The sequence below is a fragment of the Mustela nivalis genome (genome assembly GCF_964662115.1).
Source record: "Mustela nivalis genome assembly, chromosome: 8".
Lineage (NCBI taxonomy): Eukaryota > Metazoa > Chordata > Mammalia > Carnivora > Mustelidae > Mustela > Mustela nivalis.
In genome coordinates this window covers 131,533,219-131,560,553 of record NC_139027.1, presented here as the reverse complement: position 1 = coordinate 131,560,553, position 27,335 = coordinate 131,533,219, and the positions used below count along the sequence as shown (strand labels likewise).

At 48.4% G+C, this 27,335-nt stretch overlaps 1 protein-coding gene and 1 long non-coding RNA gene across 46 annotated transcripts in view; one reads left to right on the top strand and one right to left on the bottom strand.

Moving 5' to 3' along the window:
* The first annotated feature begins 1,735 nt into the window (after positions 1–1,735).
* Positions 1,736–27,335, top strand: part of ZMYND8 (zinc finger MYND-type containing 8) — a 139,626-nt gene continuing 114,026 nt past the window's right edge. For 4 of the 45 annotated variants that reach the window (XM_082744821.1, XM_082744832.1, XM_082744799.1 and 1 more), the window contains exons 1-3: positions 1,742–1,861; positions 2,480–2,610; positions 26,670–26,740. In XM_082744821.1, the coding sequence (XP_082600947.1) occupies positions 1,787–1,861; positions 2,480–2,610; positions 26,670–26,740 (277 nt within the window). In that variant the 5' untranslated portion in view covers positions 1,742–1,786. Of the gene's footprint in view, positions 1,862–2,479; positions 2,611–4,280; positions 4,357–16,799; positions 16,886–17,583; positions 17,818–18,117; positions 18,467–18,830; positions 19,054–21,737; positions 22,854–25,575; positions 25,801–26,669; positions 26,741–27,335 lie in introns of those variants that run through there. The other 41 variants (XM_082744800.1, XM_082744801.1, XM_082744841.1 and 38 more) reach the window with 24 other exon arrangements.
* LOC309871627 lies at positions 13,936–16,521 on the bottom strand. Its single transcript, XR_014315384.1, has 3 exons — positions 16,401–16,521; positions 15,886–15,971; positions 13,936–14,068 (listed from the first exon to the last, which is right to left on the bottom strand). It is a non-coding gene; the product is annotated as an uncharacterized lncRNA (long non-coding RNA).

Genomic DNA, 27,335 nt, shown 5'->3' with positions numbered 1-27,335 from the left:
CCTCAACCCACTGAGCCACCCAGGCGCCCCTATCTGTCTCTTCTTAATAGGCCATAAGCTTTAAAAATCCAAGGGTCTTTGTCTTTGCTGCATTCACGCTGTGTCCCCAGCACTTACAGCAGGACCTGGCACATAGTAGACACTCAATAAATACTTCTTCTTTTTTTTTTTTTTTTAAGATTTTATTTATTTATTTGACAGAGAGAAATCACAAGTAGATGGAGAGGCAGGCAGAGAGAGAGAGAGAGGGAAGCAGGCTCCCTGCTGAGCAGAGAGCCCGATGCGGGACTCGATCCCAGGACCCTGAGATCATGACCTGAGCCGAAGGCAGCGGCTTAACCCACTGAGCCACCCAGGCGCCCTCAATAAATACTTCTTGAAGGAACAAATAAACGCGAGGCCTTGTAACAGCTGTGCGAACATGAGACCGTGGCCTTGAGAGACTCGTGTTCCCATGTGGGTGCCGGGAGTCAACAGTGGAGTAAAGCCTATGCAGTGGGCTGGTGGTGATCAGAGCAAGGAAGAGAAATAAAGCAGGTGGACTGGTTTCCCAGGACTGCCCTAACAAATCACCACAACCTGGGTGGCCAGAAACAACAGATACTTACTGTGTCACCATTCTGGAAGCCAGAAGTCTGAAACCAAACTGTGAGCTGGGCCCTGAAGAAGAATGCTTCTAGCCCGTTTCTTTCTTTCTTTCTTTCTTTTTTTTTTTAAATGGTGCTTTATTTATTTGACAGACAGAGATCACAAGTAGGCAGAGAGGCAGGCAGAGAGAGAGGAGGAAGCAGGCTCCCCGCTGAGCAGAAAGCCCGATGCAGGGCTCGATCCCAGGACCCTGGGATCATGACCTGAACTGAAGGCAGAGGCTTCAACCCACTGAGCCACCCAGGCGCCCCTTCTAGCCCCTTTCTTGCTTCTGCCGGGTTGCAGGCAACTGTGGCTCTCCTTGGCTTGTAAGACGCCTCACTCCAAGGCTGTGTCTCCATAAGATCTTGCTGTGCTTTTCTTCATATCGTCTCTCCTCTGTGCCTGTCCGTCCCCGTGTCCAAATTTCCCTGTTATATAAAGACATCTGTCATATTGGATTAGGGTCACCCTCCTGACCCCATTTTAACTTGATTATCTCTGTAAGGATCCTATTTCCGAAAAGGACCCAATCTAAGCGATTGGTGTGGGGATGCAAGTTGAACATATCTTTTTCTGGGGGGACACAGTTCTACCCGCCAGCAGCAGGGACTGGGTTTGAAGGGTGCTGGCTTCAGGGAGGGTTGGGGGAAGGCCCCTGAGTCGGTGGCATTTGAGCGGAGTCCTGAATGAAGAGGCCTGTGGACATCTGCACGAAGGGCATTCCAGGCAGAGGGAACTGCCAGTGCAAAGCATTAGGATCAAGATGCCGGCCTCACAACGCTGTGAGGGTTCAGTGGCTTAACAGATGAAAAAATCGAAAGGCTGGTCTGCAGTCAGCCAGCAGTCAGGATTATTGCTATTATTTATCCTGTCCCCAGGCTTAGCCCCATCGCTGGCTGTGGGGCTGGGGTTCCAGAGTGAACTGGTCAGACAGCATCTGGTCTCGGTGGTGCTGAGGGCCTCATTGGGGAGACCCAGAGCCAACAAGTCAATAAACAAGAGGAGCATGTGGTGTGATTGCTGATAACCTCCGTGCTCGGGACAGCAGCGTGATGTCATAGAGGGTGACTGCGGGGTGGGGCTGGGCATCTCCAGATAAAGCCTCCCAGAGAAGCTCAAGGATCTCTCCAGATGAGCACGTCGGTAGCAGAAGTCCATGGAGAAACGTCCCCTGGTCAGGCTGAGATCCCGTGACCAGGCTGGCACTGGTCACAGGGGAAGTGCCCCAAAGGTAAGAACCTAATGAAAATGCCTCCAAGTCGCTTCTGGTTAATTACAAGGAGCGTGACTCCCAATGAAACGGGTCTCAAACCCTCAACCATCTCATCCCTAGCACTGAAAAAAGAAAACATTGGCGGGAAATAGAAAATAATTGCCTGAGTCAGACCCCGGCGTTCATGTCGGACTTCAAGTCCAGGTGGGGGCCATTAGGAACAGGAACAGGGGGTGCTCTTGTTTATCCAGTGGCTGATTCTCCGGAGCGTTATTCAGTAAGTCCGTCCTGTAGCTCTGTGTTCTCACAGGGTTCTCCGGGTTGGATTCCACACATCTCCCCAGATACCCTAGAAACTCCTTTTCTCCTGGGAATTCATTTATTCCCTTACTGTTTCAGGGCGATTTGCCAGCAAATGGTAGGGTATGGCAGGTGTTTAATGACTGCTGAAAACAACTGTGGTGAATTAAGTTCTCAAGGTCCCTTCTTCCCAGCGAGAAAACAACCAGCATGGCTGTTTTGACATTCCAAGGTCGTGTTTCTTGCTTTTTGAAGCTACATTTTGTTGTTTTGCTTCATTTCGGACCCATTTAAGCTTAACCATTCCTTCCCCTGCGCCCCCCCCCCCCCTTTTAGTTGGTACCATGGAGAGAGCACAGGAAGGCAGATCTGGGCTCAAGACCCAGCACATGGAGAGAGAGAGAGAGAAAGGGAGACAGGAAGAGCACACAAGAGCTTCACCCTCTTACCACGTCATGGAGACTCTGGTGGGTTTGTATTCATTGGTTCTATAAACATTTATGTAGCGCCTAATAAGGACCAGGTGCTGTGCTGGCCTCTGGGCAGGGGGTCGATCCCCAAACCCAAAGACAAGTCTCTGCCCTTCTGTAGCTTCCAGTTTACTGCATAGTCACATCCGATAGAGAGTCAAGAAGGGCTTTCAGTAGTAGAATCCTGAAGACTGGGGACTTGGCTTACTGGCCCTTCCTTGAACCAATGGTCCTCAGTTTTCCGCCTCTGTAAAACGCATTCAGCCATCCTTGCTGCATAACTCACACGGGTTTGTGGTGAGGGCCTTAGAGATGGTGTCCAGAAAAATGGAGTGGGAGAGAGCTGCAGTCTTTAACTGACCTTAAGTGGCTAGTGCTGTTCAGTCCCTTACCCAGAGGCAGAAACAGACCGAGAGGGTTGAGTGGTCCTTCCACGAGGCTCAGGACTCCAAAACAGAAAGTTAGTTGAGTGCACACACTGCTGGCAGAGTGTGATGGGACCAGAGGGTCAGGAGTGCCCAATGAAACATGGGATATACTTAGACTAGAAAAACTGTGCATTTATTTGAAATTCAACTTTAAACATGAGCATCCTGTATTTTTTTTTTTAAGATATTTATTTATTTATTTATTTATTTGACAGAGAGAGAGAGATCACAAGTAGGCAGAGAGGCAGGCAGAGAGAGAGGAAGGGAAGCAGGCTCCCCGCTGGGCAGAGAGCCCGACAGGGGCTCGATCCCAGCACCCTGGGATCACAACCTGAGCCGAAGGCAGAGAGAGGCTTAACCCACTGAGCCACCCAGGCGCCCCTGTGGCTTCCTTTTGTAACCCGGGCCCCCCCATCAGGTTCCAGGGTTCTGACGTCCTCATTAGAACTTGACTTTGCTCATGCTTTTACTTGAGAATTAGAGATCTGGTCATCCTTGGAGTTGACTCATGTGGTCATCTCCTGCTCAACATTCACCAAATTACTTTTGAGCACCTGCTATGTGCAGGACAGATACAGAATTGGGCAAAACAGACACTAAATAAGAAACCAATCAGGGAATTGTACCCAGTACCCAGGTATTAAACCACGATTGCCATAAGCACCATGAGGGAAACATACAGTAGGGTGACTGTGTCTGATTTATTGGGAAACGGGTCCACAAAGCCTACCCTGAAGACATTAATTTTGTATTGGGTTTTGAAGGATGAGTAGGAGTTACCTGATAATAACAGTGATCACCAAGTAGTGCCAAACAACGCTAAATAACCTTTTTTTGCTACAGGAACTAATTTAGTTCTGATGACCCTCTGGGAGGCGTTACCCACATTGTAAAGGCTCAGAGAGGTTAAGTTACTTGCACAAGGTCACACAGTGAAAGAATGGAAGTGTAAGGATTTGAACCCAGCCAGCCTGGCCTCAGATCCTTCCAAGCACTGGGAGCCCAGAGAGCAAGCAGCAGAAGGGACCCGCGAAAGCTTAGTGAAGAATTTGAGACTTTGGCCTGAGAACAATGGGAAACCTTTGAAGGGGTTTAGAGGTGGGGGTGGGGAGGGGGGTGTGTCCTGGCCCAAATTGAAATTTCAAAAGATCCCTCTGGCCGCTCAGGGTGGGGGATGGGATCCGCCTGGAGCCCGGGGGCTGGTGGGAGGCTGTTCCCTTCCTGCCCAGATAACAGATAATGGTGGCTCTGGAGCCGGCCCGCTGCTCTGCAGGATGGAGCTACGCGGCCGGAGTCGGCGATTCAAACAGCTCAGGTAGATCCCACAGAGCTCTGGGCTGGGAGGTGGGAGAGGGAGAGGTCAAGGGTGACATTCAAGTCTGGGGCTTCAGAACTGCACGGGAAGTGCCTGGGAGGGAGCTTGGTGGCCCAAGAGCTCCTGGGAGTTGGGTTTGGGTCAGACTGCCCTCTGTCTGAGATTCTTTGTCTCTGGTGTGTTTTTGTTGTTGTCGTTGTGGCTATATCAGTCCCTGATTGCCTTGGAGTTTCAGCCCGTTTCGGTCCCCATCTCTGTAATGGTAGTAGGTTTTTGGGATGTTAGAGGCCGAGAGGGCTTGGACTTCATTTTTCTTGCGAACATGTTGCTTTTCCAGATAAGCAGATGACCTCATCTTTCTGTGCTTCGGTTTCCTCATCTGCAAAATGAGGGCAGGAACACCTGGTTCGTAGAGCTGTCGGGACGATTCAGTTAATTAATACAGGAAGTGTGCTCTGAACAATGCCGGGCGCACAAAGGCCCCCGCTGGCGCCCGCCCCTCTTCTGAGGCCGAGATGCTGGTGCTGGTGCTGATGCTGATGGTGTCGTCATGACAATGAGGTTGGTGGAGGCAGGGGTGGCTGTAGGAGGAAGTTGAAGCCCATATAAGTCACTCCAGTCACTTAGCAAGTTTATGTTTGGTACCCAGTTTTAAGCAGACTATTTAAAAGGCATGCACAAGGACGCCTCGGTGGCTCCAAAAGGTTGAGCCTATGCCTTCGGGTCAGGTCATGATCCCAGGGTCCTGGGATCTAGTCCCACATCGGGACTCGGTGGGGAGCCTACTTCTCCCTCTACAGCCGCTCCTCCTACTTGTGCTCCCCACCCACCGACAAATAAGTAGATAAAAATCTTAAAAAAAAAAAAAAAAAAGAAAAAAGTATGTACAGAAGCCCGAGGAATTACATTCACTCCAGTGAACAGACATTGATGAGACTCCCCAGTGCCAGGCCTGCTTTAGAGTCTGGGGTCATGCCAGGGAATATGAAAACGACAAGCTTCCCTGAAAAGCAAATGCAGCGCTGAGTTTCAGAATGTGCTAAGTGCTGGGAAGAAAAGGAAACCACTTTTGTGAGAGGATGTGATCCTAGGGGGCCTCGGAGAGGAGGTGACATTGGGTCCAGGATCCAAAGCAGAAAAGGCATGTGCAAAGGTCAGTAAGGGGTATGTTCTAGTTGGCAGGAGACAACTGGCACATTTTGAGAACCCTAAGGTAGGTCAAGGTGGCTGGAGTGCTGGGAACAATTGAAGGGGAGAATTAGCTTATTTATATTTCTACATATTGAAATATGTTGAAATTACTGGTATTTAACCTTTTAAATTCATGTACAAAGGACACCTGGGTGGCTCAGTCGTTTAAGCATCAGCCTTTGGCTCAGGTCACGATCCCACCCAGACTCCTAGGATTGACCCCCACATCGGGTTCCCTGCTTAGCGGGAAGCCTGCTTTGCCCTCTCCCACTCCCCCTGCTTGTATTCCCTCTCTCACTGTCTGTCTGTCAAATAAATAAAAATCTTAAAAATAAATAAATTCATGTACAAAATTAGGACTACGATTCTACCTGATAGATTCAGCAAGAAGGGCCAAAGCCAAATTAGGGAATTAGGGCCAGAGCCGATCTATGGAAGATCTGTTATAGAAACTGCTTTGTGGAAGAAGAAAAAGAGTCTGTGAACAAATACTTATTGAGCAACTACTATGCCCCAGGCCTGTGCTGGCCCAGGGAGTACTGGTGAATGGGTACACAAAGTCCCTGCCTCTGTACACAGACACACAGTCAACAAAGGAATAAGGTGCTTACATATTGTGCTAAGTCCTAGGAAGTCAGTAACAGGCTGATGTCCCAGGAAACAGACAGGATTCGGTATCTGATGGGTGGTCAGGAAAGGCCCCTCAGAAGAGGTGACCTTTGCAATGATACCTGAGTCATGAGGGGAAGCCACCATGCGATCTAATTCGGTCCAGGTGGAGGAGACAGCCTGTGCTCAGGACCTGAGGTAGGAATAAGCCTGGAAACAAAGTGGTGGGGGAGGTTGGGGGAGGAGCTAAGGAAGGAGGCCTGCAGAGCTGGAGGGTGTGGGTCACCTGTGATGCATCGGAGGGCAGGAGAGCAGGAACCGGCCCCCACAGCACTCTGCAGGCCCGGTTCTGAGAAAGCATTTTCTTCTGAAAGCGAGATTGCAAAGGGTTTCTGTAAAGGACCATAGCCGTGTAGGCTTTGAGGGACATGTCTGGTCTCTGTTGCAACTATTTGACCCTGGCCTTGTTACTGGAGTGTAGCCCTAGATAACAAATAAATGAACACCTGTGCTGGTGTGCCTGGAAAACTTGACTTACGGACACTACAAAATTTGGAGTTCATTAATTTATGCATGCTCCAAATTACTTTTATGATTTTTTCAACCATTTTTTATAAGATTTTATTTATTTATTTGACAGAGATCGCAAGTAGGCAGAGAGGCAAGGCAGAGAGAGGGGGAAGCAGGCTCCCCACTGTGTAGAGAGCCCGATGCGGGGCTCGATCCCAGGACCCCAAGATCATGACCTGAGCCGAAGGCAGAGGATTTAACACACTGAGCCACCCAGGTGCCCCTCTTAAACCATTTTTTTTATTATTAGTTTTAAATTTTTATTTATTTATTTATTTATTTGCTTGTTTTTTAAGATTTCAAAATTTTATTTATTTGACAGACAGAGATCACAAAAAGGCAGAGAGGCAGGCAGAGAGAGAGAGATGAAGAAGCAGGCTCCCTGTTCAGGGAGCTCGATGCAGGGCTGGATCCCAGGATCCTGGGATCATGACCTGAGCTGAAGGCAGAGGCTTTAGCCCACTGAGGCACCCAGGTGCCCCTCTAAAACCATTTTTTTAAAAAAATATTTTATTTATTTGACAGAGATCACAAGTAGGCACAGAAAGAGAGAGAGGAGAGAGAGAGAGAGAGGAGGAAGCAGGCTCCCCACCGAGCAGAGAGCCCGATGCCGGACTCGATCCCACAACTCTGAGATCATGACCGGAGCCAAAGGCAGAGGCTTAACCCACTGAGCCACCCAGGCGCCCCATCTAAAACCATTTTTAAAGAGATTTTATTTTATTCATTTTTTAGAAAAAGATTTTATTTATTCATTTGAGAGAGAGAGAATGAGCAGGGGGAGGGACAGAGGCAGAGGGAGAAGCAGACTCCCCACTGTGCAGGGAGCCATATGTGGAGCTCTATCCCAGGACCCTGAGATTGCTGCTGGAGCCCAAGGCAGAGGCTTAACCAACTGAGCCACCCAGGTGCCCCTAAATGTTTTATTTTTAAGTAGTCTCTACACCCAATGTGGGGGTTTGAACTGTCCTCCATCCCCAAGGTCAAGATTTGCATGCTTCACCAACTGAGCCAGCCCGGGGACCATTTTAAAATGTGAGAACCCGTTTTTAGCTTGAGGGCCAGAAGGTAACAGGTGGTTGGGCAGGTGATGTGGCCCGAAGGCTGGAGTTCATGGACTCCTGTTCTGAAGTCATGGGAAGCCTTCGGAGGGTTTTGAGCAGGGATTGAAAGGTGGTGATTTAAAATGCAAAGGTATAGGGGTGCCTGGCTAGCCTAGTAGTGGGCATGCAACTCTCAATCTTGATCTTGACCCCCATGTTGGGGGTAGGGTTTACTTAAAAGAAAAAGAAAAGAAAATGGGAAGGTATGAAGGCATGATGCTAGAAAGTGGATGTAACCATGCAGAATGGAGCCGCCGTTTTGTTAGTCATTCGTTAAGCACTGAGTTCCCTTAATAGTCACGGTGCTGCCGAAGGGGACCCATGATCTGTAAGACACAGTTCTATACTCCCGGAGCTCATAACCGAACAGGAACGACTCAAGACCGAGGTCCAAATGCAAGTTCAAGGTCAAAAGAGGGACCCTCCCCCCCATAAAGTAGTAGTTGCATTGGAAAACAGCAAGGTGGCAGACAGGTGGCTCGAGTGGAGTGGGGGAGGGTGTGGAATGGGTGGGAGTTGAGGGAGGGCGGGCGGAGGATTTGGGATTTTATCCTAAGTGAGTTGGGAAGGCCCTAGCAGGTATGTTAAAGCTGTGATAAAATATAAATGATACAAAATTTGCCATTTGAACCACCTTAAGGTATACAGGCCAGTGGTGTCAAGTACTTACACAGTGTCTACAGCCGCTGCTGACTTGACCCAGAGCTTCCTCATCACCCCAGAAGGGAAATCTCTACCCATTCTTTTTAGAACATTTTATTTATTCATTTATTCACACAAGCTTGCAGGAGCAGGGGGAGGGCAGAGGGAGAGGGACAGGCAGACACCCCTCTGAATACGGAACACCATGCAGCGCAACACCCCAACACGGGGCTGGACCCCAGGACCCCAAGATCATGACCTGAGCTGAAGGGAGACACTTAACCGGCTGAGCCACCCAGGTACCCCAAAATCTTAGTACCCATTAAGCAGTCACTCCTCATCCCTCCGTCTCCCCAGGTGCTGGTAACCTTCTGCCTTACGTCTCTATATCTCTATGGATTTGCCTATTCTGGTTGTCTATTCTGGACATTTCATAGAAATGGAATCCTAGATATGTGGCTTTTGTTGTCTGTCTTCCTAGACAAAGCATCATAATTTCAAGGTGCATTCATGTTCTTCTGTGTCAGTGTTTCATTCCTTTCTATGGCTGAATAATAGTGTTCCCTTGCGCGGAATACTTAGCCATTGGTTGATCCATTTATCCACTGATGGACAATGGGGTTGTTTTCGTCTTTCGGCTGTATCATGAATAGGGTGGCCCATGGAAGGCTTTGAACAGGCAGGTGATGTCTTGTTACCGGATCCCTCCGGCAGGAGACCAGTTAGAACAGGATTCAAAGCCTTGACTTAACTGTGATTCCCTGGGGGGCTAGAACATGTACTCCTGGGAACCAGGGCAGAATTCCCAGACATTTCTATGGTGAAGGATTGGGAGCTGCTAGGGACAGGCAGGAGCAGTCTTATAAATGGGATGGCGGCACCCATCAAAGGGATTAGGTGACTAGCAGATGAGTTGCCTTCAGAAAACACTGAGGCCCAGTGCCCAGGCTGGCCCATGGTTGGGACTGAGAGGGCTTTTTGGGGTGATTGATTCTGGGGATTGAACTGTGGAGCCCGAACTGTGGAGCCCGGCGGAGGGGTCAGGCTGAGGGAGTCAAGAAGTTGGGTTTGCTTTGATCGGTGGGAGGTCCCAGCAGCCCCCATGCTGAGAAGCCCCCCCACAGGCTGGGAGGGGTATGTGCTCTGCTGGTGTGGGAGGTCAGGAGCCTGAGAAAGCAGGAAAGACACTGGATAGGAGGTGCCACCTGGGTTTGTAGGGGGGCTGTTATCCCAGTAAGTGACACGTGGAGGAAGAATCATGGTGGGTCCTACTTGGGACACACTTTCCAGCTTCACTGAAAAATAGAGGGAGATGAGGGGGGAGAGTCAAGTATGGAGTCAGATAAAGAGGTCCTGATGGAGGGGAGTCAGGGTTGCATGAAGTGATGGAGAATTGCTGAAGGATTCTGGGAAACAGCAGGAAAACTGATAGCATCCAACGTTTGTTTTGAAGTGCTTTGTTTGGCAGATGCATGGAAATGTAAAGGGTGGGGTATGGGAAGGTAAAGAACATTCTGGAATATTTTGAGTCTGAGTAGTAGAAGGATTGCAGATGGAATGGTGACCTTGTCTCTGACTTTACCTCCAGGCTCAACTCCTCTGTACCTCATTTCATGGCGCCACACGTGGTCTTTTTTTGTGTCTCAGAAATAAGCAAGTTACCAAGCTCAGGCTTGCCTCAGGGCCTTTGTACCTGCTATTCCCACCACCAAGAAAGTTCTTACCGCCTTTAGCTCAAATGTCACACCCTCACTAGAGCCCTTCTTACCTTTGTAAAGCAGACGCCCCCCACTTCCTATCCAGTCATTTCTCTCTACCCTCACCCTGTTTTTCTTCATAGCATCGATCTCAACTGGCTCTTTTGTCTCTTTCTCATGTACTCATTTAATTGCGCTTAACCTCTCCTCTGTTCAACCTACAGCTCCTTGAAAGCAGGAGCAAAGGACGTAAGTCTGGTGCTCCCAGGTAGAGGAAGTGCTCCCCACCTCTTTGTAGACTGCCTTGATCAGCAGCGAGAAAATGCGGGTCCAGGAGTTAGACACGAGATTTAGGGTTCAGGGAAGAGGTCAGACCTGGATACTAGATTTGGAATCTGTTGTGGCAGTAGACAAAATGGTTTCAAGGAAAGCAAAATCATCCAACATTTCTTGAGCAGGTACTCCATGCCTGTGTTAAATCATTCCCACACTGTCTGATGCAGGGACGAGAATCCCATTTCACAGACTTGGAAACTGAGGCACAAAAAAAGCAAAACAACTTGCTAAAGTTCCTTAGGGAGGAAGCTTGGACCCCTACCCCTGCCCCATCCCCAACAGGCTGGCTCTAGAGGCCACACAGACAGTCGGATGACCTAGAGAGAGCAGATTCTGAAGGAAGAGAAGCTTCAGCATTTGGAGGTTCAGTCGCTGGGCAGGGCAGTGTTTTGGAACCTCTGACGTTTTCGACATCAGATGTTTGTTAGCATGAGATCGATGAACAGTGAACCTGAGACTAACCAGCCTGTTGACGTTGGTTCTTGGAAGTGAATGAGGACTTTTTTTTTCTTTTAAAAGATATTACTGTTCAAAAGAATTTATTTTAACCAGCTGCGTACAAATATGAAATGAACACGTTTTATGTGTTTTATGTAACTCATTATTAATGAGGGCACGTGTATGACCGTCCAGCTAATTCAAAGATGGAGTCAAAGCCGTCCTCATACAGGAAATGCTGACATGAACTTATGATGAATAGATGCAAAAATTAGCAAGACCCCCCAATATCCACAAGCCAATAATCAATTGCATTCCAGGGGCTAAATTTGCAAGTCTGTGGATGGGAGCCTTTGCATTAGTATTAGCCTTCTGTCGGTGTCAGAGCTGTAAAAAGCCCAGAAACAATGAAAGGTGCAGGTGACCCAATGGGGATGCCTGGATGGGCCGCCCACTAATCTTTCTTTGGCAGGTCATAGTCTTCCAGAATTTTCCTAATATTACTGATTTATTTATTTATTTATAAAGTTAAGGGTTTTTGTTTTTTGTTTTTAAGTTTTATTTATTTATTTGACAGATAGAGATCACAAGTAGGCAGAGAGGCAGGCAGAGAGAGGAGGAAGCAGGCTCCCTGCTGAGCAGCGAGCCAGATGCGGGGCTCGCTCCCAGGACCCTGGGATCGTGACCTGAGTTGAAGATGGATGCTTAGCCACTGAGCCACCCAGGCGCCCCTTTTTAAGATTTTTAAAAAGATTTAATTTATTTAAGATTTTATTTATTTATTTGACACAGATTGAGAGAGAGAGAGCGAGCGCGTGCGCACACGCACAAGCAGGGGGAGCTACAGAGGGAAAAGCAGGTTCCAGGTGGAGCAGGGAGCCCATGTGGGGCTTGATCTCAGGACCTCGGGATCACACCTGAACTGAAGGCCAAGGCTTAACCGACTGAGCCATCCAGGCACCTGAGATGTTTTCTTAATGGGAGGGGACTATTAATAGTTCCTCAACTTCCTCATCAAGGAAATGGGTTGATGAATATATGGTGAATATATGGGGCCCATCTTGCAGGTTTGGGAGGATAAGTGCTTGGAATAGCACTGGACATAAAGCTTGGAGCGTGCCAGCCAGTGGGATTTATCCTTACCCTTCTTTGGAAATTTTGATGTTGAGAAAAGGAAGAAAAATGACTTGGAAGCCTCCAGAAATTTCCTTTTTAAGAGTCATCAGAGGGACGTGGTAAAAGCAAGTGTATGAGTGCTCTCTGTGTCTTGTGTGACAACTCGTGCTTGACCACCTTCCACCTTGATGCAGTGGATTTCCGGGTGGGTATTATTATTGTTCCCATTGTACAGATGAGGAAATCAAGGCACAGAGAATTCTGTACCTCAAGCCAGGCGGGGCAGCTGGCTAGTGCAGCAGCAAGATTCACACCCAGACATCAGAGAGTCTGATGCCAGCAGCGACACACTCAGTCACTGCACGGTTCTGCTTCTTGATGTGGAAAGAGAAAAGGTTAACATGGAAGAAGATGGCTCTGAGGCAGGGGGGAGGCATCTGGGAGGGCGCGGGGAGGGGAAGACAGTGATGGCAGAGGAGAAGGCAGGAAGGCGGAAACGTGTAGGCCCAGGAGGAAACAGGGCTTGTCTTTTATTAGGTGGCTTGGGGAGCAGGGGAGATGGTCTGGGGGAGGGGAAGTTGGAGAGCAACGGGGAAGGGCTGCAGGAGGGAGGGAATGGTTAGGCGGTGGGAAGAACAGATGGAGGAGGCTCAGGGTGGCGGGAGGAGAGGGAGCAGAGTGAGCCCTGGGAGTGGAGAAGAACGCAGTGGAGTCAGCGATCAGGAGCAGGGCACTGATCTGGTGGGCCATTTTTACCACTTGGGTGGGATCTACTGATGGGTTTTGAGCAGAGAAGGGATGAGGTCTGACTTCTTAGCAAAGGATTGCTTGCAGCCTGTGCATGTGTGTAAATACTCCAGTTTCTTCCCAGTCTAACTCCCCTGCCCTGTTCAGGTAGGAGTGGGAGACCCGAGTGCTTTTGTCCAGGTGGGAGGTGGCGTTTAATTGAGCTCTGCCACTTGTAGGGCGCAAAGGTGAAGAATTTCACACCAGGCTCTCCCTTCCTAAAGCTTTCCGTTTACAGCAGCCTTTCTTATTAGCCTTGGCGTTAGGGATACGCAGGGCTGGCTAGTTCTCTGTTGTAGCGGGTGGGGGGGGGAGCTGTCCTGTGTTTGGTAGAGTGTTTAGGACCCTCTAGATCCTAGTAGCAGCCCCCTTCCTCCAGATGGGACAGCCTAAAATGTCTCCTGACATTGCCACTGGTCTAGTGGGACAAAGAAACAAACAGGAAATAAACACGTGCTCCCCTTTCCATAACGGTGATTGCTGGGGACAAAAAGAGCAGGTCAGGGGAGGTCGGTCCTGAATCATCGTCCTTCTGATTGTCCTTTTCTTCCTGCATCTCTTAAGTCTCTCCGCACCCACACCGCGGCCATCTGCCTGATGGTCATGTACCCCGCACCCCTCCCCTCCCCTCCCCCTGCCCTTTCCGCCTCCCTCCATTTTTTGGATCCTACCAACCAGCCCCTCCTAGGAAGAAGTTTAAAAAAAAAAAAAAAAAAAAAGCCTTCCGGAGGGCACCTCTTCTGCAAGGTAGGGACAAGTCCTAATTACGTCTTTGTGGCTGTAACAGGACTCGGTCAGTTCCATGCTCTGAAGGTGAGCCCTTCTGTCACCGTGCCTGAAGCCGGCCTAGGTTCCAATTGGCCAAAAAATAACAAAACAAAACAAGATATTTAAAACACTTCCCTGCCTCAGTCCCGCCCGTTTCACATAACGGACGGGCGGCCTGCTGCTAGCTCGAGGCCGATAACTCGGAGTGTGCTTATTTTCCTAGTCCGGGAGCGGGCTATCTTCGGGATGCAGCTTGCCGACGCAGTCCCTCCCGCTGCTCGGCTGGCTGCAGGCCAGCGGGAGCGGAGAGCCGTTTCAGCGAGGCCTCCTCGGCAGTAAGTTGCCTGGGGAAGGGAGCCGGGTCAGCCCTTCCTCTCCTTTGAGGCCAGCTTTATCACTGAGACACTCCGTCTGGCTTCCGTAAGCCTGATTCTGTCTCCTGATTCTCTCCATCCCCTGGGAATATTAAGAGAGACATGTTTTTAATCTCTTTTTATTAGTTCATTGCTTATTAATTTCCCTACCTCAGCACTGTGGACATTTTGGACAGCATTATTCCTTGTCGTGGGGTGTCTGTGTTGAGCAATGTTCCCTGCTCTCAATCCACCAGATGCCAGTAGCACCTCTCCCCCCCAAGTGTGACAGCCCCCAAGTTTCCAGACATTGCCACATATCCCCTGGGGTGGGGGGCGGCTAACCCACCCCTAACTGAGAACCACTGATTTCCAGGAATATAAAAAACCTCATTTTAGAGATGGCAGAGTGCTTAACATCTTGCTGGAGGCTTCTAGGGAGAGAGGAGCTTTCTCTGGGCCCTAAATGAGTCTGAGCTGAAGGTCTCCTCGCTCCATCCTTCAGTACTTAAAACTTATTCTCAAAGGAGTCCATTTCCTCAAAGAAGACGCAGATCCTGCTGTTCTTGGGTAGATTTTAGCCTTGTTTCTGCTCTGCTTGGCTCGGCTTCTCTTCTGTCCTTTTCCTTAGAGGAAGGTGAAAGTACCGAGTTTAGAGCTGTGGAGTCCTAACTGGGTTGGAAATCTGGTCTTGGGCACCTGCCAGCTGTGTGACCTTGTGCTTCTCACGTCACCTCTCTGGGCTGGGTTGCAAATCTCCAACAGTGCTCCGTACCTCATGGAGTCATCAGGGCAAAGCGATGATTTTTGCACTCTACTGGGCCCAGGGCAAGCATGCCGGGGCTGTTGGGGCTACTTTGTGCAAGGGGGTGTTTGAGAAGGGCCACGGAATGATCTCTGGATGGAGGCTGGCAACGTTGGTTTATTTCTGGCCTATCAGGCACATTCCATCAAGCACAGGATTGGCCCTTAGTAGGCCTGCCCCAGGCTTCCTTTTCAATCCCTGTCCTTCCCAGGATTCCATCTGCCACCATACCTTTGTCTCTGTCCCCAGCCCAATCGCTGTCTTTCTGATAACCTCAGACTTACCCGAATGCCAATAGCATTCCTCAGACAGAGCAGAGCTGCCAGAGTAGTCGGCTGCTTCCTGCTCTTTGCCCCAGAAAACATTTCAAGTGATCAAGTGATCAGAGGCGGGTGGGGGAAGCGAGCCGGACGCTGCAGCTGCTTATGCAACAAGCTTTAATCCCAGGTTAAAATCCACCACGAACACCAGTGGCATATTTCATTTCCTCGTTGGGTCATGAAGCTGGTGGCACACGAGATCTGCCACAGACTCAGAGACACGTGTGTTCCCCCAAAAGCTGCACCGGCAGAGGTAGACAGTGTTCCCTAGGGGATGGTGGGGGAGGGCTGCTGCCCACGCCGCCAGGAGGGACAGCACACAGCACCGTCTGATTAGCTCCGGCCTCCACCTCTTGTCCCTGACTTGGTGTCCCTGTACTCTGTTCCACCCGCAGGAAGAGGGGGCCCCTCCCTTCTAGTGAGGCCCAGGCCTGTTGTCCTGACTGCTGGACCTTTGTCAGGCCTGGTGATGGAGGTGTCCCTCCCTGCATCTGGGCCTCTTCCAGTACACAACAGCAACAAAATCCCCTTCCTTTTCATAAAGCTGGGCCCTGCCCCTGCAGTACGTTCTGTGTGGGTTCCTGGCTTGTACTTGTTTGATATAAGATTCCCAGCCAGGAAGAATTTATGTGCACGAGGTGGGCATCTGTTGTCCATGTGGGGGGGGGGTGGGGGCAGGGAGAGCAGGCGATCAGCGCTACGTTTTCTTTGTGGGAATGAACGGTGTGGGACCAGAAAGCCCATGAGTCCTAATTTTAGGAGGAGAGGGGAGACTTTATTGGGCCATAGTTTTACCTCCTGGCATATGGCTGCGTCACCTCTGGAAGCTTTCTCCAGCCTCTGAAGAATGGTGTTTGTTTAGCTTCTGTTGTTCCAGCTTGCTGTTAAAAAAAAAAAAAAAATCTTGTTAATTAAGCACCTTGTCTTTGAGGGGGGAAAAAAAAAAGCAAGCAAGCAAGCAAGCATGGACATTTTAAGATCCTTCTGCCTTTGCCTTTTCTTTCTCAGGGTACAGACCAACTACAAAGGCAGCTTTCGGGAGGAAACAGGCAAAGACCTCCTAATACTATTGAAATGGGTGGAATTATAAGTAGCTCCGAAAAACTAGTTAATATTTTACTGGGGAGCAGTGCCAGAGATGGGGGTGGGGGGCTGCCAAGAGTAGGTCTGTGTGTGAAGTCGCTATTCCATCTGCCTTAGGGGACGAAAAGAAGCCGTTCTCTGTGGAAATAAATTTAAGCAAGAATCCTTATAAAGCTCATGGGATTTGTCTGCCCACCGAGGGCCCAGTTCCCCAAGAACATACATACAGGGATGATTGTAGCAGGAAGGGCTAAGCTGTGGGTGTAGGCCTGGCTAATAATGGGGGTTCTTGTTCCCTCGCTGGGCTTGACATCTTTCTTTCTCCCTCTGGATTTAAATGGCTTCTCAGACCGAGAGGCACTGCCTGTGCCCTGGATTCAGAAGGTACACGCCTCCTTGGGAAGCAAAGGCGAGAGACAGCGGCTCGCTCGCTCTCTCTCTTTCTGCATCTGCCGGGAGAGCTGCAGCTGGTATTTTTCCACAGGCCTTTTTTGCGATCTCAGGGCCTAGTTTTTCCCAGCCAGGCCCAGAGTCCGAGAGAGGGTTAATAGGCAGGAAGCTGAAGGCATTGCAGACTAATACGGAAGTCAGATTTTTGTTTAACTGACAGGTTTAGCAGGCCTCCGTGGTGGGGGGAGGGGGCCGGGAGGGGAAGGGAAGTTTGTAGATCTAGGCATGTGGCCTGCTAGGAGCGCATTGGGCTTTTCTTAGGGTAAGGACGGAGAGGGGGGCCCCCATTGGCATCCTGGCAGGGAGGCAGGAACCCATTTTGGTTTTCCTTTGAGTCCTGGGTGAGGGGGGGAGTGGTGAGAAGTTAGATTCTCCGCGGGCAAATGGCTCTCTGGCCTGCTTCTCCAGGAGGCGTTCTGACAATGACTATGCAAACTTGACCACTCTGCTCCCCCCCTTCTCCCCAGCAGCCCGAGTCCTCTGCTCTGAGAAGCCAGGGCTGCCCTGCAGCGATTTCCGGGGCTCGGCGGTCCTGTCTGTGTTCCCTCAGCTCCCCAGAGGCCTGCCTCCAAACCCCTTTTTCTTAACCCCCGCTGGCTGTTTTCCTGGGGCTCCCCACTCCTCCGCTTCCCTCTGCCGTCCCCTGCCCCTCCCCCCCCTTCCGGGGTGGGGGGGAGAACCACTCTGCTGGATTGTTCTAGAAAAGGGCCAGGCTTCCTCCCAGCCAAGAGCCGCTTCTGTGGGGGCAGGTGAGGGTGAGCCCTTTCAGCTCACCCCAAAAACTCCCTTCCCAGTGGCATCCGGGCCTCAGGCTTTGCTGGAGCAGGTCAGGCTGGCTGCACTGGTTTGCCCGTGCCGGGAAATCGAGCCAGGGTGTGGGAGAAGTGCGTCTGGGGGCCCCTTTCCCAAGTTTTTCTTGCAGCAAAAGGCCTAGCTTAGCCTGTCTTTTTCTATGCACAGGATGGCTCTTGCTCACCAGAGCCTCACAAAGATAATCGCTCAGGAAGTGTTTCAGCCAATCCCGGGCGGCCTTACACTCCGATTTGCCGGGGCAGCCAATCGGGGATGAGCTTTTATTAGGCGGCCAGATCATCAAGCCGAAGTGCCAAACCCTTTTTCTGTGAGAACTAGGAGCCTGTCCTCCATGTTTTATAAGTATTGACATTACACAGTGTTAACAATGCATCCACAGAGGTAAGCTCGACTTTTTAACCATCTTTTCTCCCCCTCCCTCTGAGACATCCGAATTGTGGGCGAGCAGTGTGATTTCTCTGTGGCTGGCCGTGCCACACTCACCCCCACAGCACTTAGGTTAACTTGGAACTGTTTAGAGAGAATTTTTTTTGCTTTCTTGGGTCACATGGCTAAGGAGCCATTAGCCATAGCTTGATTTTGCAAACTAGCAAAGGCCTGGCACACCTTTTCTTCACCAGGACATGGTGTTTCTGGAATAGTTTGAAGCTAGATCCTGGAATGCCAAAAAAGAAGCTTTTTTTTTTTTTTTTTTTTCTTTTTCTTCCTCTTCTCTCTCTTTCTCTCTTTCTTTCTCTGTCTCTCTCTCTCTGTTCTCTCTCTCTCTCTCAGCAGTTCTCCCCCACCCCCCCCCTTGCACTATTGTCTTCTCCTGTGTCACATGCCTGCTGGGGGAAGAAAATGGAAGGTAAGCAAGCAGGCTCCTCTCCAAGGAGAGCTCATGGCAGACAGCAAAGCAGGCAAGTTTACCTCTCCAAAGAGGTTCTGGGAAGGCTGGAGTAAGTTCTGACAAGAGAGGACGTGTGTTTTAAAAAGAACCAAGCCCTCAGCAGAGCAGTGCTAAGGAGAGAGCCTGGCTCCTGGGGCCTAGGTGGGTGATGGTGTGTCTTCATGGTCTGTTCTCTCCCTGTAGGGCTGCTGCACTTCCAACTACATTGTTCAGCCTTTTTTCCTGACTTCTGTTGATACAGAGTGTTCTTCTGCAAGCCAGCCTACAGCCAGCAAATGTTTCTGAAAGTGTTTTCTAGGCTTTGGAGGAAGTTTTTGGAGTAGGGAATGGGGGTGGGGGGGCTGTGTGTAGAGGGGGAGGGAGCTTGGACAACATCCTGCAACAAATCTGTGAGGACTCTTTTTGAATTCCTCAGCTTTCTACTCTTGCATGATTTTCAATGAACTAATGCATCTTTTCTCCTGGTTTTCATTTTCTTTTCCCTCTTTTACATTGTATCCTCCTCTGCCCTCCTGGGTGATGGAGCGCAGAGGAAATAAAATCCTATCTGTGGCTCATGACGGCATTCCATATTCAGTTGTTGGGTTGTGGTGTTGTGTGTGTGTGTGTTTAATAATCCCATGTAACTGTTTAAAAAAAATTTCCTTTTTGATCAAGTCCCAAATCTGCCAGCCTGTTCTCTCTTCTTAACTGTGGAAAAATGAGACGGTTGCTTGAACATTTGTTGGGTAAGTAAAGCAATCCATTTCCTCTGTGACCATGTATAAAGAGTTTGGCGGACACTTGGGGTCTGTTTGTAACAGAGGGTCTTGGCTACAGCAATTGGTGGTGTGGTGCGTGTGGGGGGGCTTTCATTAGCAGGAACCAAATAAGGGCTTTTTAATAGTGTCTTGATTTTAGGTGACTGTTTGAATCCACTGTTTTTCCTGATAACCTGCTGCTAGGATTGAAGATCACACTTCCTGTTTACCCTCAGACAGGGGAGAAATGTTGAGTTCATTGTGACTTGACTGGAGACCTTTAATTGGGATTGTGTGGATGTTAGCTAGAACTCTTGGGTAGGTGATCTGCTTGTGAAATGTAACGACAGTGCTTGTTCTTAGTGTCACAGAGCCTGAAACATGGGTGAGGGCAGAACCTGGTAGTGGTGCTGGTGTGTGGGGGCAGGGATGTCAGCACTCCCTTTTAGGGTACTTGTAGTGTAAAATCCCACCCACCACCAAACTTGGTTTGCTTTGGGACTCCTTGCACAACAGATTTGGCCTCTTCCCAAGCCTGACCCACACATCTGTATGCACGCTTGCCTTATGATTTATTTCTCACTTTTTACACTTCCCCTGATCTCTTAATGCTGTAGCTAGAACTTAAGAGTGGGGAAAAAAAGTAGACGCTTGTTTAGTGTTAGGTTCGGAATTTGCCCAGAAGTTCACTACATAAATTTCCAGCCTGGAGACCAATCTAGCATGACTGTAAATGCTGGAAATACATTGAATTGTTGTTTTATGCCAACTTTATGGAGTCAGTAATCTGTTTTCCTTTAAGTTAGTGTCCAGGCACCCACCTTTTAGCATCAGTAGGAAAAAGGCTCATTTAATAACGAGAAATGTACCAGTTCTGAGTTAAGAGAAGTCAGTGCCAGGCCAGCTTTTCGAGTTAGGAAGTGCAGGCAGTTAATGATGTTGTGTACTTAGAACTGAACAGTGCTACTACCCCACACAAGTCAGTCCAGACACTTAGCTATTTTCTTTGTTCTTATCTCCTGGCTGTAAATGGAAATTACATATTGAGGTTCTTGTGGCCTCCCTAGAAGCAGTATCTAATCACAAGATTCCTGGTTTGGTGCCTTCAACGTTTGCATAATGGTGTGTTTGTTGGGCTGGAAGGAAACCTAAGGGCAAGGCATTTGTCCTTTAAAAACTTGCATTAAAATGGCTCCCACAGGTTTGCAAAGCCAAGGTCTGTTTTCATATGTGCAGTCCCAGCAAGTTCCCAGCCCTGGACCAAGCTGGCCGCTTTCCTCTGGTACTGTGGCCACCACCAAGTATGAGTCTGTAAAAAGTTAATTGCTTCCAAAGTAGCTTATTTCCCAGTTTCACTAAGTGGGGGGGGGGGGGGATGTTTGCATTGCAGCAGGACTAGGTAGGGACAGCAGTGCTGGCTTACAGAGCAGCCCAATGGGGCTCCTCTCTCCAGCCTTTGAACCAATAGACTTGGAGGAAAGGTTACAGATTGACAACTGGAGTGGCCAGACTGAGAAGGGGCCTTCTGGAAGTTTCTACCATCTTTGTTCCTTTTAGGAGAAGCCTCTCTGCCAAGCTGAAGAGTTTCCTACATTCCAGTCCCGGGGCATTCCCTCCCCACCGCCCACTGCCCACCCCCCACCACCCCCTTTTCCTTTTTTACATCAAGGTAGATTGATCTTCTGCCCCAGTTATAAATTTCAGAGGGAGGCACGGAACTTGGGCTGTTTCCCGTTTTCCTTCTGCCTCCTCAGTCCCTAAAGAGGATGCATCACAGCTGCAAGGAACAGACTTACAACACTGGAGCTTTTGATTCTTCTCTCTCTCTCTCTCTCTCCTTTTTTTTCCTTCAAGACCCTCCAGGATGGATTCACTTTTCTGCTTTGGGAAATTAAGTGGCATTCACGTGGGGGAGGGGGAGTAACTGCTTTTATTAGCTCCAGAAAATGGTCAGTGTTCTGTCTGTAACTAGGAATTAATTATATATAATCACTCAGTAAACTTTCTACAGAGTTTTTCTAATTGCTGTGCATGAACATAGTTCGCCTGTTGGAGCTGCGTCCAGTTACTTTTATAATTAACAGCTCAAAGATTTGAGTCAGAAAGAAAGAAACAATGGGGCCTCTTGGATTATAAATTAAGGATGAAAACAATGGCTTTTTCTCTTTCTTTCTTTTCTTTTCTTTTTTTCTGTCCTGTAACCCCTTTTCTCTTAAACAAAACATTCCCGCTTTTCTTTCCCTGGGAGAACTGTCGGGGGAAGAACTTCTTCAGGTCTTAAATAGGAGAAGGGGGGAAAATGAGTCACGTTTTAAAAAGCGAGGATGACAGTGACCCAGAAAACCCTGGAGGCAAAGGTAGGTTTTTAAAAAAAGTCCAACCACTTCCAATGTGTGATCTCTTTGTTTCTTTTGCCTTCTTTCTCCTTCTCTCTCCTGTGGCAGAGGCAACAAACATTTGTCAGCCGCGAGGCCCCAGATCTGGCTTTGCCTCTGGTTGACCCTGGAAAGAAAGGTACATGCAAAAGGGGCCTGGCCACCCCACAGCAGAGTAAGTCTTAGGAAGGGAGTCCGTTTAGAAGTCCTTTCTCCTTGATCTTAAATGCAAAACAAGTGAGGATTCACCCTTGGCTCCAGGTTGCTAAGGCTCTGCTGCCCTTCCCCCCACTCCCCACTCTCCTTACAGATAAACAAGCAGGCGGGAGCCATGTCAGCAGTGCGGCTGGCTTTGCTGTCAGCCTGTCCCTCCTCATCAAGATTACCTACCTACCGGCCGGCGAGGAGCCAACCTCCCGTCCCTGCCCCGGCACAGCCTTGGGCACCATGCCCTCCTTTCTCCCCTGGAGCTAAAAAGCAGTCACCTTGAAACTCCCCACTCAGCGCCAGAGTGGTGAGGCCAATTCTCAGACCTGTACCAGTAAATTACATTATCCACTGCGAGGCTGCTAGTTCGGCCTCTGAAAGCGGGTTTTGCAAAACCCATTGTTAATTTTCAGGGCTCTGTTGGGGGTGGACAAAAATCTGATTTGTGAGTATCCCGTGCATTGGCTCAGCGAGTGTTTGACTGTTTTTTTTCCTCCTCTGCAGACGCAGATTGTCTTTCCTTGAGGTTAACTGTCTTAGGACTGGCTGGGTGTTTGGTGGCCGTTTTCAGGCTTATAAACAGCCTTTTTCTTTTACCTTGGCCTCAGAACAGGGGTGCAGCCCTCTAGCTTGGTTTCTCAGATGGCTGCTGTCCCTGCCACACTTTGCTTTCACCTAGCTCCTTGTTGGTAGGGATGCAGAGCTGGTTTCTAATGTATCAAGAGGGAGGCATGGGCTTCCTCCCCCTCCCCAGCTTGCTCCCTTTAACATTTTTGCATTTGTGGAGACACCTGTCTTGCCTGCCTTTGAAGCCACAGGGCTGCAGAATTCCTAACCTCCCACCCACCTAATTTGAGGGCAAGGGGGCCCCCATCTTCAGAGCCTCAGGATCTAAAAGGAAAGGGTTTTCCTCAGGAACCTGTGACTTCACAAACTCCCCCTGTCATTGCAGATTTTTTTTTTTCTTTTTTTTTTTTTAAGCTTCTAAACGTTGGGTTGTTGGTGTCCTTTGGTTGAGCTTTTCCTAGTTCTGATATTTAGGAAGGTGGCTTTGAAACTGGCAGGGCTGCTTCCACAAGAGAGCCGCAGCTATTGAACAACCTGCTACCATTTTAGCTTCGATACAGGAATGAGGCAGTGTTGCCAGACGCCATTTTAAGAATCCTGCATAAATAGCTTAGCTCCCGATGACTCTGCCTGTTTTAGGTGAGTGTTACATAAAGCTGCTCTGCTAACCATTCCCTTCCTCCCCACCCCCCCCAATTTAAAAAAAAAAATTAATTGCAGATTTAGGGAAGCATGGTTTTCTTATTTTGATGTTCACTCTTTTGTGATCTAGCAGAGGAAGATGTTGTGTCTTGGGGATTAAATATTTCTTACAGCCTGGACCAGTTTGGTATTTTGAATGAAAGTAAAAAGCTACAGGAAAAGTCCTTGCGAATGATGCATGATTCTTGGAATTGCTGTGCGATGAGAGCTTCCTCTGTAGAACCAGAGTCTTATGCATGCTGGTTATATATTCTAGCTGGGTTGGATATTCTTGGTTAAAAGTCAAATAGTAGGGGCACTTGGGGAAAGGAAATGTCTGGGCATTGTGTATCCAGGCTTTTTTTTTTTTTTTCCTTCTTTTTTCTCTCCTGTCAAAACTAGATGGTTTTTTCTTTCTTTCTCTCTCTCTTCTGGAAAAGTGTTGAGGGGATGGCATTCCTGGGACTTACGGACCAGCCCTGAGTCCTCAGAATTAATAATCAGAGGGCTTAAAACATCTTGGAGGTGATGCACTTCTTCTGCAACTTTTAATTGCTCTTTTTCAATGCGTGCAGGTTAAGAAGCAAGCCTGGGTTTTCTTGCTCAGGCACTGGGGGACACATCTTTTATTCTTTCTGGGACCGGATGGGCAAGTCTTGGTTGTATTTGCAGACGCTGTTATTTCTTTAATTGCCTGAAACGTGAAATCCAGAGGCAAGTGACTTAGGGCAAATGTGAGTGCGAGAGGGGTGGCAGTGGGAACAGACCCTGTATACAACTAGTTGATGGTGTATTTTCCTATTGGGGTGAAAGGCTGTTGTTCGGTTTGCAGCTAATTTTACCCTTTTCTTTAGTGGGCCCCCAGCTCCCCAGTGGACCTTAAAAAAAAAAAAAAAGTAAGGTCAGTTTGAAACAAGGGCTTGTTGTTCCATTGTTTTTGATTTAAATAATTGTAGTTGCTGGAAGCTAGCAGATAGGAAAGATGCTGTGTATTTTCTAAGACTTTAATGTGTTAATGACAAGAGTTCAAAGTCTTTTCTCCAGGTGCAGCTGCCTTTTCTTTTTAACAATTATTGTTATTTGACTTTTTTTTTCTTCCCTCCAAACGACTGAACAGTTTTTAACCTAAATTGACCATGATCTGTGGGTCATTCAGATAGGTACAGATCTTTTCTCACTACCACTTTTGATGTAATAGTCATAATTTTTTTCCCTTAATAACATACCAGTCCTTAACATTAAACCAGAAAAAAAAAAAAAAAACAACAAACAACAACCACCAGAAAAAACCTGAGATCAGTGGTGTAGAAAAAAGGAAGTCCCTTTAGATGTGGCTGTTCAGTATGACTCATTTTGCATTCTGGTCTTTGCTCTTGTAAGTGAAGTTTTTTTCCCTTTTAACGCAGAGACACTGCAATTTCCTTTAGTCAAATGCAAGTTATTGTGTGTGTGTGCGCGCGTGCATGTGTGTGCATGGGTTCCCTTTGAAAGGATGGCTTGCTGATTTGCGAGAAAAGATGGTTTTCTGAAATTGTGCTCGAAATCCTTGGCTGAAGCTGGTGGTGCTGTTGCTAAAGTTAGGTGATTATGGGGCCCACTTGTAATACTTGGAAAGATAAAACCGCTTTACTTTTCTCCCCTCTTTTCTGCAGCAGCAAATAGCCACCACCCAACTAGTTTGCATTTGGCTTCTCAGCAGCATCCCTGCCTGAAGGACTCCCTCTCCTCCTGGGCTCCCACAAGCCAGAGAATTGTTCTTGGGAATGCAGTCCTCCATGATCAATACAGTACACCTTCGAATGTTTTCATCACTGCAGAAATCCTTCAGTTGGGTTTTAAGGGCTCTGTTCTGCCTAACTGTTTTATCACTCTACCTTTGGATAGGATCCCAGTTGAGCATTTTTCTCTGTCCCTCAGAATAAGGGATCGGTTGTAGGAACTTTAGGATTTCACATATTTCAGAGAGGGAAGGAGAATTCTAATGGCTAGAAAGATCAAGGTTGCTATTTGTTCTTTTCAAGTTGACCATCTCCCCATCGCTGAGGGCTGCTTGATAGATGTGTATATTTTTTTATGAAAATGTATTTCCAGTCACCCCAGGCAAGAAACCATCAGCAAGTACTCATCTGGGCGGCGTGTGTGTTGCTGGCAGTGTGTGTTTCTGAGTTGAGAATGTCTCTGAAGTTGGAGTAAAAGTATTCGTGCTAAAATCACCTTCCACAAATCACCTCGTAATATTGCATGTTAGCGAAGTGTTTAAATTTAAGAGTCTGCTTCTGATGGAAACCATTTGTGACAAAATGCCGGTTGTTTCTTTGGCGATTGGTGTCCCAGCTTTCTCCACAGACACAGTGTAAATGAAATTGTTAATAGGATTCCGTATCAGAGCGCTTAATGTGTTAATATTCCAATTTCAAACTCCCTTTCTTCTCTCTGCTGGGACTAGTTAAGTTTGAGGTGTGGAAGTTCTAATTTTATTCTGAGCTGTATTTCTTCCTTCCTTTCTGGTTCCCATCACGAGTCCTCTTGCCCTAGGTATGAGACATGGCTCTCTCCTAAAGCCATCTCCATCTGACCCTGAGGTTCCGGGCCTTTTTGGACTCCTCTTTTGTCTTGTCACAGTCTCAGACCACGGACCACAGAAGGGACATTCTAATCCTTCCTCTCTCGCTCAGCCCTCCCTCCAGTCCTGGCTCTGAGTCTTCCAAATGGAAAATTCCGGCCGTATCAATTGGTGATGCACCCATTTTCTTCATGGTGAATCACAGGCTGATGGAGTTGCCACTACGAGTACTTTGCTCACATTCTTATCACTGCCATGTCAGCCTGAAGGCTTGGAAGGTTCCAGCACCTCAAAGCATTTTGCACCTGTAAATAAGCAGAACTCTACTGGCTTGCCTGGAAGGTGTGTGTGTGGGGGTGGGGGGAACACAGGTGAAGTGGTCTGTACTCTTACTCAAGGGGAGTTCCAGCTGAGAGAGTGAGAGAAGATTCTGGTGGACCTTCCCAGCCTAGGGGCCTGCTTCCTGCTACCCATCCCCCCCAACCCCCATCTCTCAGCCTGTCTTTTAAATAATCCTTCCTCATTCCACTTTTGTGGTGGGGGATAATTAGTCACAGCTCAAGAGTGCTGAATGCTTTCTCTAAGCCATGCGTGCAACAGAGAGGAAACATCTAGAGGATGGGGGGTATGGACACCCCAAGCCTAATTCCTGGAATAAGTGGTTTGAATGTTCTGAGACCAGGCCTTTTGCTTCTAACCTGGGCATATTCTCCTACTTTGCAGTTTAACCTATATATATATGTATTTCCTGTTCTGCCTCGTTGGGAGATTGTAAGAATTAGCCAGGAGGTCTGGGAAGTGCTCTCTGCCTTGCAGAATTCAGAGATCAGAACTTGGGGTACCCTGCGAACCACCTCCAACCTGAACCTGGTGTTAACAAGGGGTAACTTGTTTACTTGCCGGCTGGGTTCTCATTGGCCCACGGGGGCAGATTGTAATTGTGTGTCTAAAAATGTGCTTTTTTTGCATCCCCCAACAGCATGACAACTGGAATAGTAATTTGACTTAAAAAAAGAACAACCTAGTGGTTTGAAGAACTCCTTTAGGAGTCTTAGCACATTGTTGAAAATCCAGTGTGGGCCCCCCCACCCAGCCCTGCATAAGGATGGGGGATTGTCTTCAATGTGGGTTTGTTGTTAGAACTTAACAGTGGCCCCCATGGGGCAAGTTCTCAGTCTACCTAAACGTGAACATAATTTGCTCTGTTTCAGCTTGGCCGAAGAGGAAATAAAAACTGAACAGGAGGTGGTAGAGGGCATGGATATCTCTACTCGCTCCAAAGGTGAGTAAAAATCTTGTATTATCTTATTCCTGAGCAGAGGAGGAAATTGGAATTTCGTTTTCTGGTTGTCGTCGTGCAGTGAAGTGTGGCTTCAGCTCCGTGGCTATAACACTCCTCCGATTTTGAGAGGAACCTTTGATGGATGGGCCTAATTTGTGGAGAAATCCCTCTCCTTTTGATTTCCTTTCCCTGTGTGTCTGTGTAGGTCTCTGCCTGTTGGGGGTTGGTATGCGGATCGTCCCCTCAGTATATTTTACGTGTGTATCATGACCGAGGGGGAGGGTAGCTCGCTGCCTCTCTGCAGGGTGACTTTCAGGAATTCACTACTTAAATAGAGAATGTTCTAGAAGCAACCAGAGTGTCCAGCTGCTGCTGGGTTTCTGATTTTAATAACAGGCCTCTTTGGAATCATGGAAGTGAAACAAGGTTGGCTCACTTCCTTGGAAAACGGTGGTCTTGGTTAGAGATAAAGAGGAAATGTAGGACTTTCTGGAATGCTGGGGCCAGTGTTTGCATTTAGGACAAAAGTTAGCAAATTAGAGCAAACACGGATGTTTGTTTTAATTTGGAATCTAGACTCCTCAAAATCATCATC